This window comes from Anguilla rostrata, chromosome 17 (assembly GCF_018555375.3).
Source record: "Anguilla rostrata isolate EN2019 chromosome 17, ASM1855537v3, whole genome shotgun sequence".
Classification (NCBI taxonomy): domain Eukaryota; kingdom Metazoa; phylum Chordata; class Actinopteri; order Anguilliformes; family Anguillidae; genus Anguilla; species Anguilla rostrata.
The window spans coordinates 26,761,551-26,784,143 of record NC_057949.1 but is presented as its reverse complement, the minus strand read 5'-3'; the positions used below and the strand labels follow the sequence as shown (position 1 = coordinate 26,784,143).

General features: G+C 48.5%; 1 protein-coding gene across 1 annotated transcript in view; it reads right to left on the bottom strand.

The window, feature by feature from the left end:
- Positions 1 to 22,402, bottom strand: part of kpnb1 (karyopherin (importin) beta 1) — a 29,654-nt gene extending 7,252 nt beyond the window's left edge. The window contains exons 1-16 of the mRNA XM_064316299.1: positions 22,055 to 22,402; positions 20,966 to 21,024; positions 17,706 to 17,888; positions 15,959 to 16,159; positions 14,330 to 14,482; positions 13,507 to 13,566; positions 12,340 to 12,429; positions 12,096 to 12,206; positions 11,029 to 11,130; positions 6,254 to 6,478; positions 4,403 to 4,594; positions 3,828 to 3,958; positions 2,977 to 3,124; positions 2,346 to 2,417; positions 1,174 to 1,318; positions 432 to 514 (exon numbers count right to left, since the gene is read on the bottom strand). Coding sequence (XP_064172369.1) covers positions 432 to 514; positions 1,174 to 1,318; positions 2,346 to 2,417; positions 2,977 to 3,124; positions 3,828 to 3,958; positions 4,403 to 4,594; positions 6,254 to 6,478; positions 11,029 to 11,130; positions 12,096 to 12,206; positions 12,340 to 12,429; positions 13,507 to 13,566; positions 14,330 to 14,482; positions 15,959 to 16,159; positions 17,706 to 17,888; positions 20,966 to 21,024; positions 22,055 to 22,094 — 1,995 coding nt within the window. The 5' untranslated portion in view covers positions 22,095 to 22,402. The remainder of the gene's footprint in view (positions 1 to 431; positions 515 to 1,173; positions 1,319 to 2,345; positions 2,418 to 2,976; positions 3,125 to 3,827; positions 3,959 to 4,402; positions 4,595 to 6,253; positions 6,479 to 11,028; positions 11,131 to 12,095; positions 12,207 to 12,339; positions 12,430 to 13,506; positions 13,567 to 14,329; positions 14,483 to 15,958; positions 16,160 to 17,705; positions 17,889 to 20,965; positions 21,025 to 22,054) is intronic.
- Between the last annotated feature and the right edge of the window lie 191 nt (positions 22,403 to 22,593).

Genomic DNA, 22,593 nt, shown 5'->3' with positions numbered 1-22,593 from the left:
GCACTACTTTCAGGCACACGCCTTTCCCCCCACCATTTCGGGTGCCGGAATTTTCTGTGTTCATATTATATTTAACTCGAATTTAAGAGAAGTCCAGCACACTGCAGCTGAACGGGCAGAGCACTCTGGGAGGAGGACACAACAGGCTCGGACACAGACGGGATTCCCCACGCGGACGGGATTCCCAACGCGGACGGTATTCCTGGATGGCGAAGGGATTCCCGGACAGGGGGGTGTGCCGCCGGTCCCAGGACGAGCGCTTCTGGCTGGTCGCCCGGTCGCCTACCCAAACTCTAAATCTTACGTACGGAATCCCAAACTTAAACAAGCGACGGTGTACAAGCCGGAGCAGGCTGGCAGCGGTCCTGAGCTTCGGACGCTTCTCCGCACACGCGAGCAAACACTGAAATTAAACCGGGAAAGGGGATCACCTGATACTCGGCGTAGTTCTTCAGTCCGATACCCAGAAAAGGTTTGAATGCGTCCATATACTTCAAGAAATCGCTTCCCAAAACTGTTGGAGATGACAAATAACCAACATTAGTGTGCAGGTGATCCCTCCGCATGTAAACCGGACAAAGCCGGTTTAGCAGGGACAGAAATGGATTCCATCAGACTGCAAAAGCCGGTGAGGAGACGATTCCAATCTCAGCAGGAATCAAGCCTACTCCCAAAGACCAGTACAGTCTGCCTACCAATTAAACAACTGTAGCTGCTCAGGTCCAGACAGGGCTGAATTCAGTAGTGTGGCTGCTGTACAGGGCTGAATTCAGTAGTGTGGCTGCTGTACAGGGCTGAATTCAGTAGTGAGGCTAGTGTACAGGGCTGATTTCAGTAGTGAAGCTAGTATACAGGGCTGAATTCAGTAGTGTGGCTGCTGTACAGGGTTGAATTCAGTAGTGTGGCTGCTGTACAGGGCTGAATTCAATAGTGAGGCTAGTGTACAGGGCTGATTTCAGTAGTGAAGCTAGTGTACAGGGCTGATTTCAGTAGTGTGGCTGCTGTACAGGGCTGATTTCAGTAGTGAAGCTAGTGTACAGAGCTGATTTCAGTAGTGTGGCTGCTGTACAGGGCTGATTTCAGTAGTGAAGCTAGTGTACAGGGCTGAATTCAGTCGTGAGGCTGATTTCAGTAGAGGCCTGTTTTCAGGAGTTTGCCCCCCTACGCACTCACCTTCCACGAGGGTGCTGACGGCCATGAGCGCGTCCTCCTGCACCCCCCCAGAGCCGGCGGTGCTCTGGAACATGCGCAGGAGGGAGGCCATCACCACATCCGAAATCTGCAGCGCGTCCTGGTGCTGCACCTTCCGCAGCACGTTCTGCACAAACACGAGGGGGGGGCGTTAGCAGGGGCTCCCAAACCAGAGCTGGAGAGGAGGGGGGGTGTGGGGGAGGTCAATTCCACTACAATTCATTCAATGTATTAATTTGAAAAATCTGCACTGAACACAATGGGCATATTTTCTAAGGACAGGAATTGATTTTCGATTCAGCAATCAAATTTAAATGGGAATCCGTTCAGGACATTATTTCAAATGTAATCAAAACCCCAACCCTGTCCCAAAGCCTTCTCATCGTCCCTGAAAGTCTGAACTCCCGCGCGCGGAAGGGGGCAGGAAAGGTCACAAAAACAGCCAGCTGTTTGAACACCATTACCCAGCAGCCACTGCGGGCTGTGACGCAGGGGCTGCTCACCACACGAGCGCCTGGAAGCAGCGGACAGCCGTACTGCTGAACCAATGGTGCAACCCCGCCCCACGGCAGCCAATCAGGCCATGAGCTCTACAGCGCAACAATCGATTCAGCCACGCAGCACATGCTCTCCAGAGCAGCAGGGTCCAGGCTTATCTGAACAGGGCCGGTGTGTGGGTGCAGGTCTTCTGCTGTAGCCCAGCACTCCCACACCCCTGATTCAACAGATTAACTAATCTTGGTCTTCAATCAAGACATCGACAAGTAGAATCAGGCGGGTTCGTGTTGGGCTAAAACAAAGTCTGCACCCACACTGGCTCTTTTCAAATGAGATTGGACACCCCCTGCTCTACAGCCTGGGAATCCTGACCGCTGGGGGGCCCTTGAAGGTACTGCAGGGGGTCCCTGGCCAGGTCTGATCTGACTTCTGATCTGCAATGACTTTATATAGATTTTGGAAAATATTATAAACATTTTTTTATTTTTATGTAACCCTCATTTTAGCTCATAATGGGGGACCCCAGGATGCCTTTGAGCCTGGGTGGGGAGCCCTGGATCAGTAAAGGTTGAAAAGCCCAGCCCGAGAGGAACAAAGCCGGTTTTGGTGGTTTATACGGGACCCCAGCCCAAAGGTTCTCCCTCACAAAGCCTCACCTGTAGGGTGGCGCACAGCAGGGACTGCAGGTCGTTGAACTGGATGCGGTCCGAGGTGCTCTGAATGTGAGACTGTGGGGAGGGAGGGAGAGAGCGAGAGAGAGAGAGACGGGTCAGTACCCAACTCACAACACTTACCTGCAACGCCCTAGAGCTGACACACTGTACATTATGGGGACTTTAACCCTTTAAGGTGTGGGACCACAAATACGTGACTATAACGTTCTTAACTGAACACTCTGATGCTGATGTCACAATCACGGCTGGTAACTGAAAGCAGTGGAGTTCTAGAACACCGACTTAGAATTCTGACAAAACGTTCCAAAAAGACCTGCTCTTCAAAGGGCTAGTGTTGTATGACTGCACCTTTTAAATCGTAACGCCTAATGATGACAATAAGCCATTTGGCCCATGTAGCCTCACCAGGCATTTTAGCTATGAACTACAATACCCAGCAGTGCGTGGGGCCTAGAGTGCCCTCAGGGTCTCTGCCTCCACTATGTAACCTACATCTATACAACTTCTGCTGCACGACAGCAACGTTTAACCCGGGGAAACTGCAGCACAGAGACTTACAGCCGCACGACCCCGGCATTTAACAGGGCTGAACGGGCTACCATAGAAGGCTTACCTCCATCTGGAGGACCTGCTGTAACCGCTCCATGATGACCAGCGTGGTCTTCTGCACGGCCGGGTAGCAGTCCTTGGCGCTGTTCTTCACAATCTCCATCAAGGCCTCGTACGCCGCACTCCGCAGGTTGTTCTGGTGACCGTCGGGCCTGAAACGACCGCGGATTCAAAAACGCTCAAAAAAAAAAAAACCAGCACGTTCGACCGCACGCTCGTATCGCTCACCAAACGCACTGCACACTCCTACACACCACACAAAACGACAGCAGACTCAATGGCGCACATTATAACACTCGTGTAAATGTGTAGTGAGGTGCTAGGGTACAGTCACAGCCTTCCCACACTTACAGGCGATGCAATATGCTCAACCAACCCCTTTGCAACAGCGCCATCTTATGTATAATCTGGAAACTCTCTCTCCAAGAGAATGCAGGTAACTCTGTATACCATGGATTTTAAATGGATTGTAGGTAGTTGTACAGCGCTGCTGAATCTGTGGTTTCCAGAAGCTTCTGTACCAAGATCTCAGTCATACCTGTCTGTGGTTTCCAGAAGCCTCTGTATACTACGATCTCAGACATACCTGTCTGTGGTTTCCAGAAGCCTCTGTATACTACGATCTCAGACATACCTGTCTGTGGTTTCCAGAAGCTTCTGTATACTAAGATCTCAGACATACCTGTCTGTGGTTTCCAGAAGCTTCTGTACTAAGACCTCACATACCTGTCTGTGGTTTCCAGAAGCTTCTGTACTAAGATCTCAGACATACCTGTCTGTGGCGAGCTCTGTTCAAGATCTCAGAAAGTGTCTGTGGTTTCCAGAAGCTTCTGTACACCAAGATCTCAGACATACCTGTCTGTGGTTTCCAGAAGCTTCTGTACGATGATCTCGAAGGAGGAGGACAGGCAGTAGGTGCTGGGCTCCTCCTGGTCCTCCGCTGCATCTGCAGCCTCGTATGCAGCTTCCGCCAGGCTGGAGAAGGCCTGCAGCGCACAGCGCAGCCGTCAGACAACGCACCAGCAAAACACACACACACTCACTCACACACCCACACATATCAGCGCACAGCACAGCCGTCAGACAACGCACACACACACCTACACGTACACACAAACACTCACACATACCAGCCCGCACGCACCACACACACACACCTATTCGCACGCACGCACGCACTCGCACACACGCACACAAACACACACATACCAGCGCGCACGAACAGCAGCACAAACGCGCGCACACAGCACACACACACGTACACGCCACAGCAGCATACACACACGCAAGTAACACACACAGAACGCACACTTACACACACGTGCCACAGCACACACACGCGCACACACACGCAGCAGTACAAACACGCTGGATGCAGAGGCAGATCCGGTGCAGACAGAGAACGTAACGCAGAGGCAGCGGTCGCTCACCCAGCAGACGTTGGAGGCGACGCGAGGCTCCGCCCCCAGGCCCTCGATCAGGCACTGCAGCAGCGGCGCCAGGTACACCTCGTTGATGGCGGCCTCGGGCAGCAGCTCGCAGATGCGCCCCACCGTCCAGGCCGTGGTGTCCCGGACCACCACGCTGGGGTCCTTCATCAGCTCGATCAGCGTGGGCATGGCCTGCGAGAGAGGGGGGGGGGGGGGGAGAGGGGGAGAGAAGAGATGGGGAGAGAGAAGAGGAGGGAGAGGAGAGACACGTACTTTTAGCCCACTTACTACGGGAACAGGCCAAATGATCCACCTGCCTCTTTGCTTTGTTATTGTAATCAAAGCTCCGCATCAGAAAACAAAGGATTACAGGAGATTTTCGCGAGAAACAGTCACCACTTCACTTCACACTGTCAAGCATCTTTGCCCACTACTGGAAAGTGATTTCACTGCTGTCTGGTTACTGGTTGTGTCTCAGCAGTGAAGCCACTGGCATTTCACAGCAACGAGACTCAGAGTCTGATGAATGTTCCAGAAAGGCGGGGAAAAGCTGGTCTGTGTGACGGCATCACAAGAACACGCATGGATTTATACTCCATGCTAACGGCCCTAGGGGGACTAAAGAGCCATGATTGCTCTCACACTCAATGTAAAAACCCACTTCCCTAAATCAGCAAGCGTTTACTATGCACCAGTCCGGAAGCAGCAACAAGAAGTGCCCCCCCCCTCCCCAAAGCCTTTAAAGGAGCGCTCAACCCAGATGCTGGAGGGGCCACTTCTTGTTTTAATGACCAGAAAATAACACGGTGAGGCGGGTCAGCAGCGATGAGCTGCTCAAAGGTCACAAACAAGCCATTAGAATGTTCTTAACTGAACATTCTAATGCTGATGATGTCACAATCACTGCTGGTGACTGAAACCAGTGGAGTTCTAGAACACTGACTTAGAATTTTGAAAAAACATTCCAGAAAACCCGACAATCTCTTCAAAGGGTTAATCGAGCAGACCTGTGACTTTCCTTTCTGTTACCAAAAAGACTTCATTTCATAACCAACAAAAATGTAACAGTGCTTGTCCAGTCACAAATTATTTCCACCTGAAATGGGCCAGAGAGCAGAACAGTAAATCATTTCTACCAATGTCTAAAACAAAATTCCCCTTGCACCGTCAGCATTGTCAGTGTTCCACTTCTTGAATTTACTGAAAATACACCTCCATAACCGCGTCTTTAGTCTCAGATCATGTGGTTGAGTTTGTACATCAGTACTCAGCGTGGTGCATGATCTTTCATCACTGACCAGACAAGGCTATAGATGATCAATACAATGGCAAATACCAATTACAGTTAGAAACTAAGTCATTGTCCAAGCTCTCACATCCTTTCTGTATGAACGGGTGAAGACGACATTCAGGCTGGGTAGCTAGTTTAGGTAGCCCATTATACATTACTGCATCCCAGCCAATCACAGGACTTAATGCAGGCCAGCTACAGTCCAGGGGAGACTTTAAAGACTTGAATTAACCCACGTCTCTCATGATCAGCTGCTTCTCTTTGCTTTCCCATCTGGCCACGCCTTACTAGCTACAACTGAGTTCTAGAATGTCTTCCCTTAACAGGAGCAGGTTTATTGGAATGTTTCCTCCTCCCAAAATTCCCAAAAGTCTGTGTTCTAGAAGTCCACTGCTTTCAGTCGCCAGTAGTGACTGTGACATCACCAGCATCAGAATGTTCAGCCAAGAACACATTCTAACCGCACATATGTGATCTTGCGCCTGAAAGAAAAACATTTCCAGTGTGCCCCCCACCCTCCCCCGTGGCTCCGCGGGACCCAGGCCACCCCCCCCCCTCACCTGGATGACGAGGGGCTTGAGCTGGTTGAGCTCGGGGCCCTCCAGGATGGAGCCGAAGGCCATGACGGAGGCGTCGCGGTAGCGCCAGTCGGGGTGCTTGATGTGCTCCTTGATGAAGGGCAGGACGTGCGGCACCACGTCGTCCTCGCAGCAGGTGGCCAGCAGCATCAGGCACACGCCCGCCGCCTTGCACGGGTTCCAGTCGTCGTCATCGTCGTTCTCGTCCTGTGCGGGGAAAGAGGGGGGGGCGGGGAGGTTACGATACAGCCGCTACTGCAGGGCTGACCAATCACACCTGATTCTACTAATTAGCAGTTCAACGCAATCTCTAGCTGTTGAGTGAGGTGTGCTGTGTTAGGGTTGGAGTGAAAACCTACAGGAGGGTAGATCTGCAGAAACAGGGTTAGGCAGCCCCACTCAACAACCCCCCACACCCCCAGCATCTCAGTCCTTGCCACTGCACCCCAACCGACCCCAAACACGCCCACCCCCCCCACGCCCACCGCCCAGCCCCATTTCTCTTTTCCTCTGCTTTCCACCTCTCCTCTTCATCGCTTTCCTATTATTCCATAAAATGGTTTTTCTGCAGTCTGGTGAGACTATGAAAACAGACTATTAGATGTATATTTTTTTGGTGTAAGGAGGATGCAATAGAAGCGTGTAGTGGATTAGTATTTTGGTTCTTGGTGAGCACAGCTAATGTGCATCAGCGCCTCAGCGATGCTTCGTGTATATGGCCGCTCAGGGGAAGCAAGTCAGCCAAGTGTGGAGGTATTGCTCACACAAATCAGGCGAATGGGACTGCGTGCCCTCTCTCTCTCTCTCTCTCTCCCCCCCTCTCTCTCTCTCTCTCTGTCACTCCGGGGAAGGGAGGCGTGCTCGGTGTGATGCAAGGCACAGAAAGACGCTAAAGGCGGTCTGTTCTGTGCGGGTTCTTCTGCAGGCACCCAAATCAATACAAGGGGGCGTGCCATGACCCTACGGATACGTGCGCACACCCGTCACAGAACACCAGGGCTGGGGTTCACATGACATCAAGCATCTGCTCAGTTATGAAAACACTACCTGCCTTAAGGTTACTTAACTACTCTAATGTTTTAAACTACAGCCGTTGCCCAGTAGATTGCTCTAGATTTCTAAGAACATTACGCATATGGCCATTACGATGTGATCCTCATCAACCATCATCCATACAGAGTGTTTCACATTACTGTGTCACACACAGGGGCCCTTCTCACACGTCTCTGATGTGCATGTCCAGCATGCAGCCCTGTGCCACATTACCATGTAGCAATATGCAGACCTTGGGGATTCTGGAACAAAATGGCCGCCGTGCATCACACAGGTGAGCCGAACTGCTCAGGGTTCACAAAAGGCACTATATACATCACTACTATGGTTATCATCATTAATATAGGTTATGACTTATTTCGGGTGGGTTTTTTTTATGATTTTTCTCTACATGATGACAAGCTGATTTGTCCTTGCGATTACTCAAGTGTTGGGGAAAAACTGGCTGGAGAGCGTGTAGAATAAATGAACACAAACTACCCGCTGCAATTCACCAGGGCCGGCCGCGACTGCTGGGGTGATAATCGTGTTTGTTTTCACTCTGGCCGAGGAAGGGGGGTGGGGTCACCTTAACTACGGATCGGGAACGAGAGCATCGACACGGCCACTCTGCCCGTTACCAGGAGACATGCCCCCCCCCCCGCATCCGCACCAGAGATCACAAACAAGAGTGTGAACATCACTCTGCGCCCAAAACTCCCAGTGCTGCTCGACTCCTCCCCCCCCCCCCCCCACAAGCTGCAGAGCGGGACAGGGACACCAGTGAGCTGGAACACCGCGGGCACAGGCAGGCTGTTACTCCCAGAAGCAGGGGCCAGAGCCTCCCCCCCCCCAGGCTCAATTAACAGACATGAGGCCTGTTAACTGTGTGAGAGAGCAACACACACACACACACACACCTCGGGTCAGAGAGCGTGCTGCTACGTGCTCGTGTTCCCGCAGTGAGATGCATCATTACGGTCCGGTCCTCTGTTAAGATCAGCCCCGTCTTTCAAGAAATTATTTTGCTCCATTGACCAAAAACGTTAAAAAATACATCCAGGCTTTTACACACTTACATCAGCACCTTAAGTTAACATCCAACTACATATTCACATTATCTGGGACTTCCTGTAGAGTTTCCATTGAACTCTGACTTATAAACTAACCAATCGCTCAAAATGAATACACTTATTCAAATAATGAACCAAAAAAAACCTAACCTGCACTTTGGGTGAAAAAGACCCACTATGATCTGTGACAACCTAAAATCCATGGTGCTGGGTTATATCTTGAAGCAGTAGGACGAACATTTGTCAGGATAAATTTAACACTTCACTTTCATTTACTATTTTTCATGATGAATCATAGTTACTTGCTCCCAAATTGCCAAAATGGATTCAAAAGCAGCAAAGATGCCCTTCAATTGGCTACTCGGCTCTCAGAAATTCTCAGCCGCACTTGCCATCATATTTTCAACCAATAAGGTTGGGCCTTTATCACAGTAGTTACCAGAGTGAAAAACGTCAGGCTGAATCACACCAATCACTGTTCAGTATTTCACTGGAGCAATTCCTGCGTGTCGGCTCAAAATGACCAGTGAAAGCGTACGTGAAAACAACAACACTGCTATATTTAAGCTCCCTTCATTCTTCCCCACACACGAGGCGTTCTGCACCCTAACACACGTTTTTAAAAATCTGTGTGTGTCCCTCCGCAGCACAAGGATAACCAGATCAGAGGTACCTACAGCGCCTCTCGCCAGTCAAATACGTATTTGTTTGGGATTCAAATACTTTTCTGTGCTCCGTTGATCTTGCCTGGCGTAACTGAGCCAGCCAATGTGACCAGAAGGCGGGGTGTTTGCATTTTTGAGAGCGTTTCATTGGTTCCCTATACATCAGACAAGATCAGCGAAGCGTAGAACAGTATTTGAATCCAAAACGAATACGTATTTGACCCAGGCGTGGCCTCCCGCTCGGCCCTCTAATAACACAGCGTAGAAAAAACAGTTCTAGCGTCGGTGAGAAATTCGCCTTTAAACCCATTTCTACCTACGCCCCCCCTCCCCCCCCTTTTGTTCTGCGAACAGGAGCCGTAACCGAGACCAGCTCCTGTAATCCACTTTATTAATCCCCGTCACGATTTCCAAATCCGTAATAACGTCACCGTTCGCCGAGCCCGGAGAGGCTAACCGCCGTTTTCTGACGGCACAGAAATTCAGCACAAGCAAACGCAGCCGGTGTGACATTTGTTGACATTTTCACACAGCACAAACGGCACACTTTAATCCTTTTATTTATTTCTTTATTTATTTTTAAGTATAGCTGTATACACTCAGCAGAGGCACGGGCAGGTGTAGTAAATTTATGGCACGGTAGTGTTTTACTGGTCTTGATCTGCTATTAAATATCTGCCACTTGTTGGTGTAAATGCTGCGTATTGTGCAGTAAGGAGAACTATGGCAGGACAAATCTTCCAAATGCAGCCAAATCACTTATCACAGCATAGATGTCCCAAAACAACTGTGCGTTAATTTTGAAAACAAGATTTTTCCCCCCCTCAAACCAGCCTAATCGATTTTTATGAATGTACATCCAGTAATTTTGTACAACCTAAAAAGATTTAAATGCATCGACAGACAGGATTTCAGTGGTGAACTGTGATGCAACATAACTTTGTTTTCCCAGTTTTTAGTGTTTTCATTTTAAATAACCAAGAACTGTATTAGGTTGTAGTGCCTGTTGAAGCTACACGACATTACATCAGCGTATGTGCTGTGAACATCTCCATAACCATGTCTTTAGTCTCAGATCATGTGGTTGAGTTTGTACATCAGCACTCAGCGTGGTGCATGATCTTTCATCACTGACCAGACAAGGCTACAGACGATCAGCACAACGTTAAATATCGATGTGAAAAACGGGATCGATCACCAAAGAATTTGGAAGGAAGAGACAGAGTGTTGCACAAAGTTCTTCCAGTGCTGTACAGAATGAGGCTAAATGTCAAACAGAGAAGTGCTTTTTTGGCTGGAAAGTTAGGTAGGAAGCAGTAGAAACAAACATTTACAGCTTGAAATAGAATTTGTGTTCTCATGTTTAATAACCAAGAGCTTCAGTAGGTTGAAGCGCTAACTAAAGCTACATGACTATTAGCCATCCGTAGGTTGGTTGTTCAAGCTGTTCGTTATGAACTTGCTGTTCACGATGAGCAACCCAAACCCAAGGCAGTAATTCTATCTTTACAAGCCCTTCGGTCTCGTTCCAGCGGTTAGAAAGCTCACTGGGAGTTTGATGCTTTGACAGGGGAGATGGTACCGCAATACTATGAGAACCACATTTTCAATATTAAACTTCATTGGGCAAGTCTGCACAATTCGGGTAATGCACTTTCATTATAGCAACTTCCACTTTTTTTTTGCATTACCCCAGTGTCTTGCCATTAGCAAATAAAACCCATTTTTGTTGGCAATGAGCTTTGAACAGTGGTAACCAATCCTGTTCCTGGAGAACTACCACCCTGTAGAGGTTTGCAAGTCATCCCTGATTGGTCACACCTGACTCTGCCAATTAGCAGCTCTACAAGATCTCTAGCTGTTAAGTGAGGTGTGCTTTGTTAGGGTTGGAGTGAAAACCCACAGGACTGTAGATACCCAGGAACAAGGTCGGTTAGCACTGCTGTAGAATACATGGTGATGTACCCATAATTCCCCCTGCTCTTACCTGCTTGGTGAGGGTCTGGGTGAGAATGGGCACCAGGTACTGCAGGGCCCCTTTGGCGTAGAACTTGCTGGTGTGTTCCGGAGGTCTTCCCTGCTCCGACGCCTATCGGGGAAGGATGACAAACAGCCATTAGCATGTACCCGTTAGCCTGTTTGCGCGCAATCGTTAGCACGCAGCAGTTAGCGAAGACCGGAGGTGGAAAGTCCACGGAACAGAAAGTAAAAGCCCTGCCTTGTGTTTCTTCCACCCATGAACTCAGCCAGCGGATTTCACCAATGAATTCTACCCCTTGGCTGAAGAATTGTCACTAATTAACAAAATACAGGGGAGGACTTTTACTTTCTGAACCAGGATTTTAAACCTCTGGTGAAGACATCTTCACCTTGGTTCACCGGGAGCATCAGCGTCCACACATCTATAAACCGTGTCTTTAGTCTCAGATCATGTGGTTGAGTTTGTACATCAGCACTCAGCGTGGTGCATGATCTTTCATCACTGACCAGACAAGGCTATAGATGATCAACACAACGATAAATACCAAACTGAAAATGGGATCAATTAGCAAAGGATTAAAAAAAATACGGCACAAGCGCTACCAACAGTTACGCTTGGGAGGAAATGACCAAGCAAAGGAGGAGGAGAAATAGTTGAGGGGGGGGGGGGGGGGGGAGCCACACTGCTGTCACTCTAAATGTACTGTTAATGTGCAGCCAATAGGAACCTTACACTGCGATTCTGAGCGTCATAACCAAAACGAGAAGTGTAGATCTGCGTGAAAGACGTTCGCCATCGGCTATTTATACAATAGTCCATAAATAAATATTCCACAGTGCGTGCGTGCGTGACACTAAAATGGTATTTTAACTGTCAAAACAAAAAAGGCAGGTGTTGGCACTCCTTCCAGCAAATTACTATAATAACATACAAAGGTGCCAGGTCCATGGATGTGAACATAAAGCTGCTGAATAAACTTCAGGACAGCGCTCTCGGGAGACAGCAGGGACAGCACCCTCGGGAGACAGCGCTGGCGTTCTTTTTTGGGGGTGGCGGTCGGGGACGTGCCTCACCTCAGTCGCCTCGATGGCCAGGTCCATCTCCTCGTCGCACACGTTGGACCAGAACTCGATCCCCTGCAAGGCCACTTCGTCGATGTCGCTCTTCATGGCTTCTATCGTGATCTGAGAGAACGAGCGAGAGAAGCGAGGAGGAGGGGGGCGAGCGAGAGGGAGAGAGGGGAGCGGTCAGACGAGCTCATTTTCAGATTGGGGGGGGGTGTCCAGGGGAGGGGGGGGGGGGCTCGTGGGTACTTACGGCGAACAGAGCGGGCCCCATGTACGTCTCCATGTACTGATAATACAGGGACATTATCTTCACCAGGTTCTGTAAGGCCGCTACTCGTACCTGCGGACGCAGATAAGACACTCAGCCAGCTGTTACTAAGAGCACAGGTAAGACATTAACCCAGCCACCACAACCTCGTCCAAAGGTAGAGAGACCTTACTTAACCTCTCCATAAACGCCCTTACCAGAGTCAGATACGTTTCAACTCCTCTTGAAAAATCAAGCGGGTATTTTTTTATATATTTAATTTGTATTTAAACCCTGTAGAAGTTTAGCTAGTACTCAGACTTGTTTGGGTTTGGAAGACTGGGGCTGGGGGGCACCGTCATTCTCCAAACACACCTCTATAACCGCGTCTTTAGTCTCAGATCATGTGGTTGAGTTTGTACATCAGTACTCAGCGTGGTGCATGATCTTTCATCACTGACCAGACAAGGCTACAGATGATCAATACAACAATAAATACCAATTACAGCGAAGAAACAAGTTACTGTCCAAGCTGTCACATGCCAAATGTGTGAATGGATGAAGCCTACACTCAGGCTGGGTAGCCAGAGTAGGTGTACAGGTAGCCCATTATACATTATTGCACCCCAGCCAATCACAGGAATTAATACAGGTCCACCACAGCCTAAAGCCAAGGAGAGGGGATAAGCTTATAAATGTATTGGGGAGGTGGGGGGTGGAACATTTTGTAATCGGCATGCTTCTTGTCATCCAGAAACAAATTTGTGCAATTCAGAGAAAATCATGATGCAAACACTTTGAACAATTCCAGTTTGTAAAACGGAGTGACTTAAAAGATCTTCAGACATTTACATGCAAATTACATATTAATGTTTTCGCCACAGCCATTATCCAGCCATCACAACATCGTCCAAAGGTAAAGAAATCTTACTTAACCTCTCCATAAACACCCTTAACAGAGTTCGAAATATTCAAACTCCTCTTGAAAATCAAGAGGTTATTTTTATTTTTATTTTAATTTATTTTAATTAAAACCTGTGGAACTTTCGCCAGTACTCAAACTTGTTTGCGTTTGGAAGACGGGGCCTGGAGAGCACTGTGGCCCCAGCAGGGGTGGGTACAGCTCTGAAAGTTTGGCAGGTACGTGAGGCGAGGGGGGGGGAGGCTTACTCTCGTGTCCGGGCACTGTGTCGCTTCACAGACCACCTGCATTATAAAGTGTCGTTCCGTCTGGAAGAGGAGAAAAGAAAAAGATTGTCAGGACCCACACGGAAAAGGATGACCGTCATTCTCCAAATACACCTCTATAGCTGTGTCTTTAGTCTCAGATCATGTGGTTGAGTTTGTACATCAGCACTCAGCGTGGTGCATGATCTTTCATCACTGACCAGACAAGGCTATAGATGATCAATACAACAATAAATACCCACACAAAAAACAAATTTGTGCAATTCAGAGAAAGTCACGACGCAAACACTTTGAATAACTCGTTTGCAAAACGGAGTGACTTTGTAGATATTTATACATTCACATGTGAATTACATACAAATGGTCTTCGCCACAGCCATTACATTTCCAAAGCAATCACTATAACAGAGGAAAAAAAAAGGCTCTACAAAATGGCTTTAAAATACAGAAAGACACTGCCACCTGCCATGTGAACTTATTTTCATGCAAATGCGATGGTGCTGCAATTATGATTTCATTTCAGCAGGCTGACAGGGGGGGAAAGGAACTGCTCTACAGAATCTGCATGCAGGTGTGAACCCTCCTCCACGAATACTCCACCCTGGAGTCCGACCTTCTGTCATTACCGCCCACACATTTATCACCGATACACTTAGAGGACCGATTACCGCGAGGTCCCATCAACAAGCAGAACTACTGAGCACGGGAGCTTAAAACAGAAACGAAGACTGACTGAATTTTTTTGTTTTTTTGTTCAAAGAACGATGGAGTTGAATGTGGCTCAAATGCGTGCGCGCATACGTACCTCTTTGTCAAAGTTAGCTTTGGTGAACTCCAGGGAGTTGAGCAGCGCGTTGGTGGCGGCCAGCTTCACGTTGTTGCTGGGCTCCTCCTTCCTCATGCCCTGGATGATGGCGGTCAGGATCTGGTTGGCGTTCTCTTGCAGCTGCTCGGGGTCCTGGAGGCGAAAAAAAAGCGCAAATACGAGCCTCGTTACTGCCCCCCTCTGGTCAGACCGGGCAAATGGCACACGCAGTGCGTCCTCCATCACTTGCCTGCTCAACCCATCCTCAAAGGCGTGAGGTCACAAGTGTGTGATTAGAACGTTCTTAACTGAACATTCTAATGCGGAGTTCTAGAACCCTGACTTGGAATTTAGAAAAAAAAAAAAAAAAAAAAACCCTACTCTTCAAAGGGTTAATTGAGCAGACCTGTGACTTTCCTTTCCTTTACCAAAAAGACTTCATTTCATAACCAACAAAAATGTAACGGTGCTTGTCCAGTCACAAATTATTTCAACCTGAAATGGGCCAGAGAGCAGAACAGTAAATCATTTCTACCAATGTCTAAAACAAAATTCCCATGCACCATCAGCATTGTCAGTGTTCCACTTCTTGAATTTACTCAAAATACACCTCCATAGCCGCGTCTTTAGTCTCAGATCATGTGGTTGAGTTTGTACATCAGTACTCAGCGTGGTGCATGATCTTTCATCACAGACCAGACAAGGCTATAGATGATCAATACAATGATAAATACCAATTACAGCTAAGAGCTAAGTCACTGTCCCAACTCTCACATGCCTACTGCGTGAATGGATGAAGCCTACAGCTAGAGTAGGTGTACAGGTAGCCCATTATACATTATTGCATCCCAGCCAATCACAGGACTTAATACAGGCCAGCCACACCGCTTAAAGTCCAGGGGAGACCTTAAAGACTTGAATTCACCCACGTGTCTTACGATCAGCAGCTTCTCTGTTTCTTACACGTTAGAAATTACTAACGCCACATCCAACGCAGAAACCTCAGACAGGGAGCGATTCTGGAGCGGCTGGACTCAGCTGAAACTGTAGCAAACGGCCTTTGTGCGCCACGTTAGCGAAGGCCATGGCGCAAATCAGCGACGCGGGATATCGCGAAGCCCGTTTGGCACGTGCACGCGCGTGCGAGTCGGAATGCACGCGCACGTGCCACGCCATCGAGTTCCGACAGGAAAACGGAAAACCAGCGCGCTACACTGAGAAAGGGTCGGACTCGTTCGGGGCGATGAAGGGAACTCTCCCCCGCGCGGGCGCCCGAGGTCGGCTAAATTAGCCGCCGCGAGCGGCTTCCGCTCGGCTTCGCCGCGGGGCAGGTGCTCACTTCAAAGGGGCTGATTCCACTCTGTCATCTCGCAGGAGAGAGGCCATTCCCAGACGGCCTGAGGTGTGCCAAGAGCTACCTCCGACGGCCCATAATGCACAGCTTGTTTAAAACGAGAATCGGAACAGAATCTGGAATTTGACTCTGAAAACAATCACAATCTTTAAAAACTAGGCTAGAAAAGGTCAAGATGAAGAGCCCAGGAGAGCCGTTAAGCCTGGAGGAATGAGTTGGAGGTGGAGTTTTTTTTTCTTTGTTGGCAGAGTGGGCGGTGGGCGGGGTCTACTCACGATGTCCTGGCAGATGTAGCCGATGGCCTCCAGCGTGGACTCCTTCATGTGCTCGGTGCTGCTGGGGTCGGTGACGTTGGCCACCAGCTGGGGGATGAGCTCGGGCCACTGGTTGACGGGGATCTCCGCGCAGGCGATGCCGGCCACGCACTGGGAGGCGGAGCTGGGCCGGTACGTCTCCGTGCCCAGGGTCTGTAGCACCTGGGAGAGGAAAGCAGGGAGGAGCAGGGGGGAGGAGCAGGAGAGAGGAGTGGGAGGGAGGAGCAGGAGAGGAACCAGACAGGAGCAGGTGAGGAGCAGAGAGGAGCGGCAGAGGAGCAAGAGGGAGGAGTAGAGAGGAGCAAATGAGAGGAGTGGTAGAGGAGCAGGGAGGAGCGGGAGAGAGGAGCAGAGAGAGAGGAGTGAGAGAGAGGAGCAGGGAGGAGCGGGAGACAGGAGCAGAGAGAGAGGAGAGGTAGAGCAGCAGAGAGGAGCAGGGAGGAGCGGGAGAGAGGAGCAGAAGTAGAGAGCGTCAGGGTTACATCCACACAGGTTCTGCCTGCGCTGGAGTGTGAGGTCATCAAAATAACGTTCTACTCGCGAAAAGGCTGCCGCTGGCCCGCATGACAAAGATCAGTGTGGTTGCCTCAGCAACGAGGGATGAGAATTTTCATGTGATGTGCTTATATGGGTATAAAAACTGTACAATTCCTTATTCGGGTAGAGATTTACCAATGTCGACAAACAAGGTAACGATCTGCGCGGGTGATATAAATGAGTTTGCGGTAGGTTAGCGTTACTTAACATTAACTCATACAATCTGACCCCTCCGATAGCACATACCATCACTTAGCATCCACACCCCCCTTAAGTGTGCATTTATTAGTTTAGAAGACGATCCTACCCAGAGTGCCTGACGAGGCCTACATGTCGCATTCTACCAAGGGACATTACACTGAAGCAATTCAGGTTAATCTGCCTCCACGGCTGTAGTCTACGAAGGCAGTACCTCACCTGGGATTCGAACCCGAAACCTCTTGAGCTGCAAGCCCAGTTTCTTAACCACTAAGCTGCGTGACGTCCAATTATTTCCAGGAACAGATATTCTTGGTTTAATGTAACTAATCTCCAGGTCTGGGTCTGAGACAAACAGAGCGATTCTATGGAAAAAAAATTTTAAATGCAGGCCAAATCCCATTTGATTTCTGTGTCGGACCCCAGGAAGACTAGCTGACGTCATGGCGTTAGCTAATGGAGATCCTAATAAACAATAAACTACACATATTAAACAGAAGGGAGCAGTCGATCAAGCTAAGAGGCGGGTAGTTCCTGCAACATTCATTTCACAAGAGCGCGTGAATCTCTTTAGTGTCATTTTCCTACACACACACCCAACATTTTCATCTGAGCAATAAATATCTTCATGCACTTTCGGCAGAAAAGGTACGATGAGAACAAGTCTGACACTTTTTTGACAGCTTGGACCATTCGGCACTTTGACATTCCTTTAAAGTTTTTTCTTCCACAAGCTGTGGATTTTGCAAGTTGAATTTGTAGCCTGCAAATTGGCAGAGCAGATAGCACATTTCAAAGGTAAGCAGGGGCATTCATATGGACCAATTACGAACTCTGGAGCGGACAGGACCAGTGAACTCAAAGCGAGGGGCCTACCAGCCTCCTTCCTCTCTGAGGACTGAACTGAGTTCTGAAGCTCAGGTCAACACACAGGTCATAGGTCACAGGTCACAGACACTGCCAGGGCACTCACGTAGTTCTTGATCTCCCGGCGGGCGTTGCTGTCGATGGCCAGCCATCTCTGCTGGTACTGCGTCTTCACGTCGGGGTCCTTGGAGGTAAGGGAGTTTTTGACCTGGAGTCCAGCGGCCACGCGTGCCACCTGGCTGTTCCCCGGATTGGCCAGCACCTTGGACAGCTCCACCAGGAACGTGGGCTGCGGGAGTGGGCCAGAGTGATGAGCAGGCCACAGGCACAAACACACACACAAACGTGCACAAACTCACTCTCACACACACACACGCGCACAAACTCACTCATACACGCGCACAAACTCACTCACACACACACAAACAAACTCTCACACACACACACGCACAAACTCACTCACACACACACACACGCACGCACAAACAAACTCACACACACAAGCACACACTCTCACACACACACACGACCACAACCGGGAATACACACACCACACTGTTTACGGGGACATTTACCCCCAACAGCACTCTGCAAACACAGAGCCAAAATGCAAAAAAAACAAAAAAAACAAAGTGGGTCGAGACAGGACAGGACTGGGGGGAGAGGGGGCAGTACACGACAGAATAAAGACGCAGAGCACTTACGGTACCGAGCAGTACTGTACACGAGGGCGGTTTGCTAGAGTGCCTGGTGGCTAAGACCCTGCTTAAAGGTCACCCCTAACAGCTGGCGCAGCAGGGGCGCATAAATGTTTGGGGCCGGGGCCCGGCTGTGAAGCTACGGCCATCGGGAATGACAGGGCAGGGTTGTTTAACGCGGAAGGGAAGAGCAGGAGCAGCAGGAGCTCAGGGAGGAATGCACGAGCTCCGGCTGCACTGCTCCCTGCTGGAGGCGGGGCACGGGGGCGGGGCACGGAGGCGTGGCACCACAGCCCATCGCTATGCCAACAATGAGAGAGAGGCCGGAGGGCACGGGAAGAGGCCGTGGAGCGGCTGCGCCGGGAGCTGGGCCGGCTCGACGGAAGGAGCAACTCCAACACCGGCAGGAATTCTGGGCCCCTGAAATAATACTGCTCTGGGCCGCCCTTTTTAAAAATTAAATTATTTATTTACTTATTTATTTAAGCTTGGGCCCCCCCCAGAATAGTCACCACCATTCACAGCACTAGCGATGGCACTGCTGGCCCCGCACTAACTAGCGATTTTATTCACTACATTAAAAATCGCTTAAAAACCTGGCATCAGCTGGCTACTGCTGCGATTGGCTACACCAATCTGAAATGTTCCCAGAGACATTTTAACATTACAGGGCCAGGAACTGCCAGCTTTTTAAAACATGTGGCAGTTGAAGTGAAAACTTCCAAGAACGGCTCGTTATAGCCGTTAGCTTCACTGTCCAGTTACCCAATGGCTACATATAGACAGTCCAGCATATGGAGCAGAATGTATGGCATGTGCTCAAGCGCTGATGTTGCTTCATATCACAGGTATTCCAATATAGCTAACAGAGCAAGTCTGATAGTCCATATGTGCAGCTATACTAAGCTAGCCGGGTATCGGTCAGTTCATAACTACCAAGTTATTGCTCACTGATGTGAACATAGCTGGTTAAAGTACACATGTGAACTACCAATGTGCAAAGTTGCGTTTTGCCCTGTATTATTACAAACTCAACAGTCAGGTTTGTGCTTTGGAAGCTAAGAACTTACATTTGCTTTGGTGGTCAAACACGAGAAGATCAGTGCGTCTTAATTGCACTCAATGCCCAAACTCAGTGCCCAAAAAGGTCCTGATTTTGCCTATTAATTGAATGACTACAGGCATACTTCAAATGTTGAATATATCAAAAATGCCTCAATATTCTGTTTTATATGTGCACATCACATTGTAGGGTGATGTACCAATCACATGAGAAGACCAACTGCTGAATGGGAATGCAAAATAACAGAAAAAATGTCAAGCTAATCAATGCACTATGAATGAGGTCATCTGCAAAGTCAGGAAAACTTAATGTACGTTGTGGATACAACACTGCTTTCACAAGCCTTGGGTAAATCAATGCTTTAATAAAGTAATTTCCCATTGCTGGGAAACCACAAACTACTCTAGCGGTGGAAGCACTAAGAACACATCGGTCTTACAGGTACGAGAACCTGGTTGACTGTGCAGCAGCAACTGCTAAATGAAAGGAGCAAAACTGGATGCTGTTCATCCACAGCCAGCTCAACCCTAAACCAGGTCTAAAAGCAGAGGACACTACTGTATTCACCACCATCACCAGGAGTTTTTCATCTCAGAAGCAATGTATAACTAATCTCTCAGAAATGTAGAAATTGTGCATGCTTTGCCTGCATGTGACTCTGACTGTAACGCTTAGCCGGCTGCACGCCCAAATGGGAATCTCACCTCCTGCCAATTAGGCCAGTTTGCCGGTACTAGATTTCTTTTTATTTTTATTTTTTGTTAAATAAAAAACAAACATTTCACATCTGTCCTGGTTGATCTTAAACCAAATTAAGATCCACGTTTTGACAGGCAGAAATGCAGCCTGTTCAAAGGTCAGAGTGCATGGCCTGGGCCTCACCCCTGGCCAGTGGAACAGGAGTCTGTCTCTCTAATGTACCTCCATCTGGCATGCGGATGCAGTCTACACATTAGGGACCTGCAGTTCTGCAGCTGCCAAATCAGGGTCCAAAAAAACTACAGTAAGCATATTCACTTTATGACGTGATGAGGTTTCATTTTTGTGTCAAACGATCCAAGCAAGAATCCCTTTTTTAACGCACTAATTTTATGAAAGACGTTTGAAAAAACGTCTGAACTGTGCGATGCCCTAGTATCTTAATTGCGAATTATAATTCATAAATCAAACAGTAGGAATACCATGAACTGCAATTAAGGGTGAGACTCTACGTCGATGACAATATGGAGACAGGCATACCAGTCGACAGTGATCATATTTTCTGAGATTTCAGCGATGAGTACAACAAACGGGTGTGCCTTTATATAACTAGCATCTTGAAATACTCCAATTTCATAACCATCGGAGTAGTTTAATGAACTTCAAGACAGTGCACTACAAGAGAGAGGGGAAATTATAATTAGCTACCTTATTAGATTCTCGCCAACAGCGGCAAAGTTCGCCGAAGCCGCACGATCGCATGGATTCCACACCGCCATGGCGGGTTTTCTACTAAAGCACGCTTACCGAGCTACTGCTAGCACAGCAACATAGCTACCCGGCTAGCAGTGTGAAATGGTGCCAAAACGCATTGCACTGAATGAAAATAAAACGTTAGCTACAAACCAAGTTTTCAATCGCCGCCTGCTCCAGAAACTTCTGCGCAGCCTCCAGTTCATTTCGATCTAGTAAAGAGAACAAGTTTAAATGTTAATTTGATGTGGCTAGCTAGGCAGTTCAGCTAACGTTAGGCTACCTAACGTTACGCTAAAGTTGGCCGGAATCAATCTCTGCGTCTTTAATCATTAACGTTACACAAAAGAGCCGAGTTCCCGCTTTTAAGTGGTCATCATGGCTCGCTAATCACAAACCTAGTTTACAGCACAATTCGTAATCGGCTCATATTCTGATCATCGACATTCCACATGAGGCGGTTGCTAGTTGGCTACCAACCATCGCAAGCCGGACTATGTTGGCTAACGAGTTGGCCAGCTACATAGCTAGCCTATCAGTTGGGACGATTTATTACCACAGAAAGCTAGCGATTCCCGCTAACCAACTAGTACCACTAGGCGTATTAGCATGAAAGCAAGCTAGCCAACATCCGTTTGGGTGGTAGCGGGCGGCTGGCTAGCTACTTTAGGCAACACATGCAAAATGGTTTAGCTGACTAAAGTAGCAAACTCTTTGCATATAAACGTAAAGCTACTAGAGAGTAAGTGACACTAACCAAGTTTTCCACGATCATAAGTTGGCCTTCTTAATTTTAGCGTCCAAGTTATGGCAGCTAAACGGCTAACTACACCCCAGTAGCTACAGCTAAGTACCTAGGCCAACCCACGAGTCCGTAGACCAAACTAATCAGGTCAAATAATGTCGAGCCGCCTGGCTAGACGCTGTCGAAGAATAAACTTAAATATGCGTCACAATGTTTTTTATGTGATTTATGGCAATTGCTTGCGAATGTCAATGAATATTTCGGTTAACATGCTTAGCCATCTGATTCAGTCAAAGAAGCCGGTATCATGGACTAGCTTATAGCTACCCATCTGAGCAGGCCATAACGTTCCTCCCCACCTCCCTCCTTTTTTGAACTTTCTCCAACTTAACGAAATACAAAACATATCTAAACAGTTGTATGCACAGCACATCATAATTTAAAACAAGATATATGATATATTGACAATGGGGAGGAATCTGACGATATATATTCACCTGGAGAGACCGTTTTTTCGAGGATTGCAATCAGCTCCATTCTGCCCGAGCCTCACTCCAGAAGTAGCTAGCTAACGTTAGCCTCGCAGCGCACAACACGAACCGGATTATATTTCTTCAGCGTTCAAGCGGTGTAGCAAACAGGGAAGTGAAGTACCAAAATAAAGTTGCAGAGAAGAACAAAAACACCCAGATGTTCCCTATCTTATCACGTTACCGCGAATGCAGTTTTTTAAATTTACTGTACGCGAATTAGCTAATGTTCCTGAGCAGCACTGCTGCTCGCTCTCGGCTACTGTTGTCGGAAGGAAAAGGCCGCGTCACTGTCCCGCGGAAGAATATCACGCGCCGCCGCAGCTGCAAAGCCCTCCTCCCTCCTGCACGCTCCCGTAGCCCAACCCTACACGCGCGTAGCGTGAGCCGGTGAATTGCACCGGCTCTCCATGTGAATACTGGTCGCTACAAAAAGTCCCGCAATAGAACTATGCAATGGACGGTTGGAGATGCTGTATAATTTTTTCCAAAATTCTTTTTAAAAC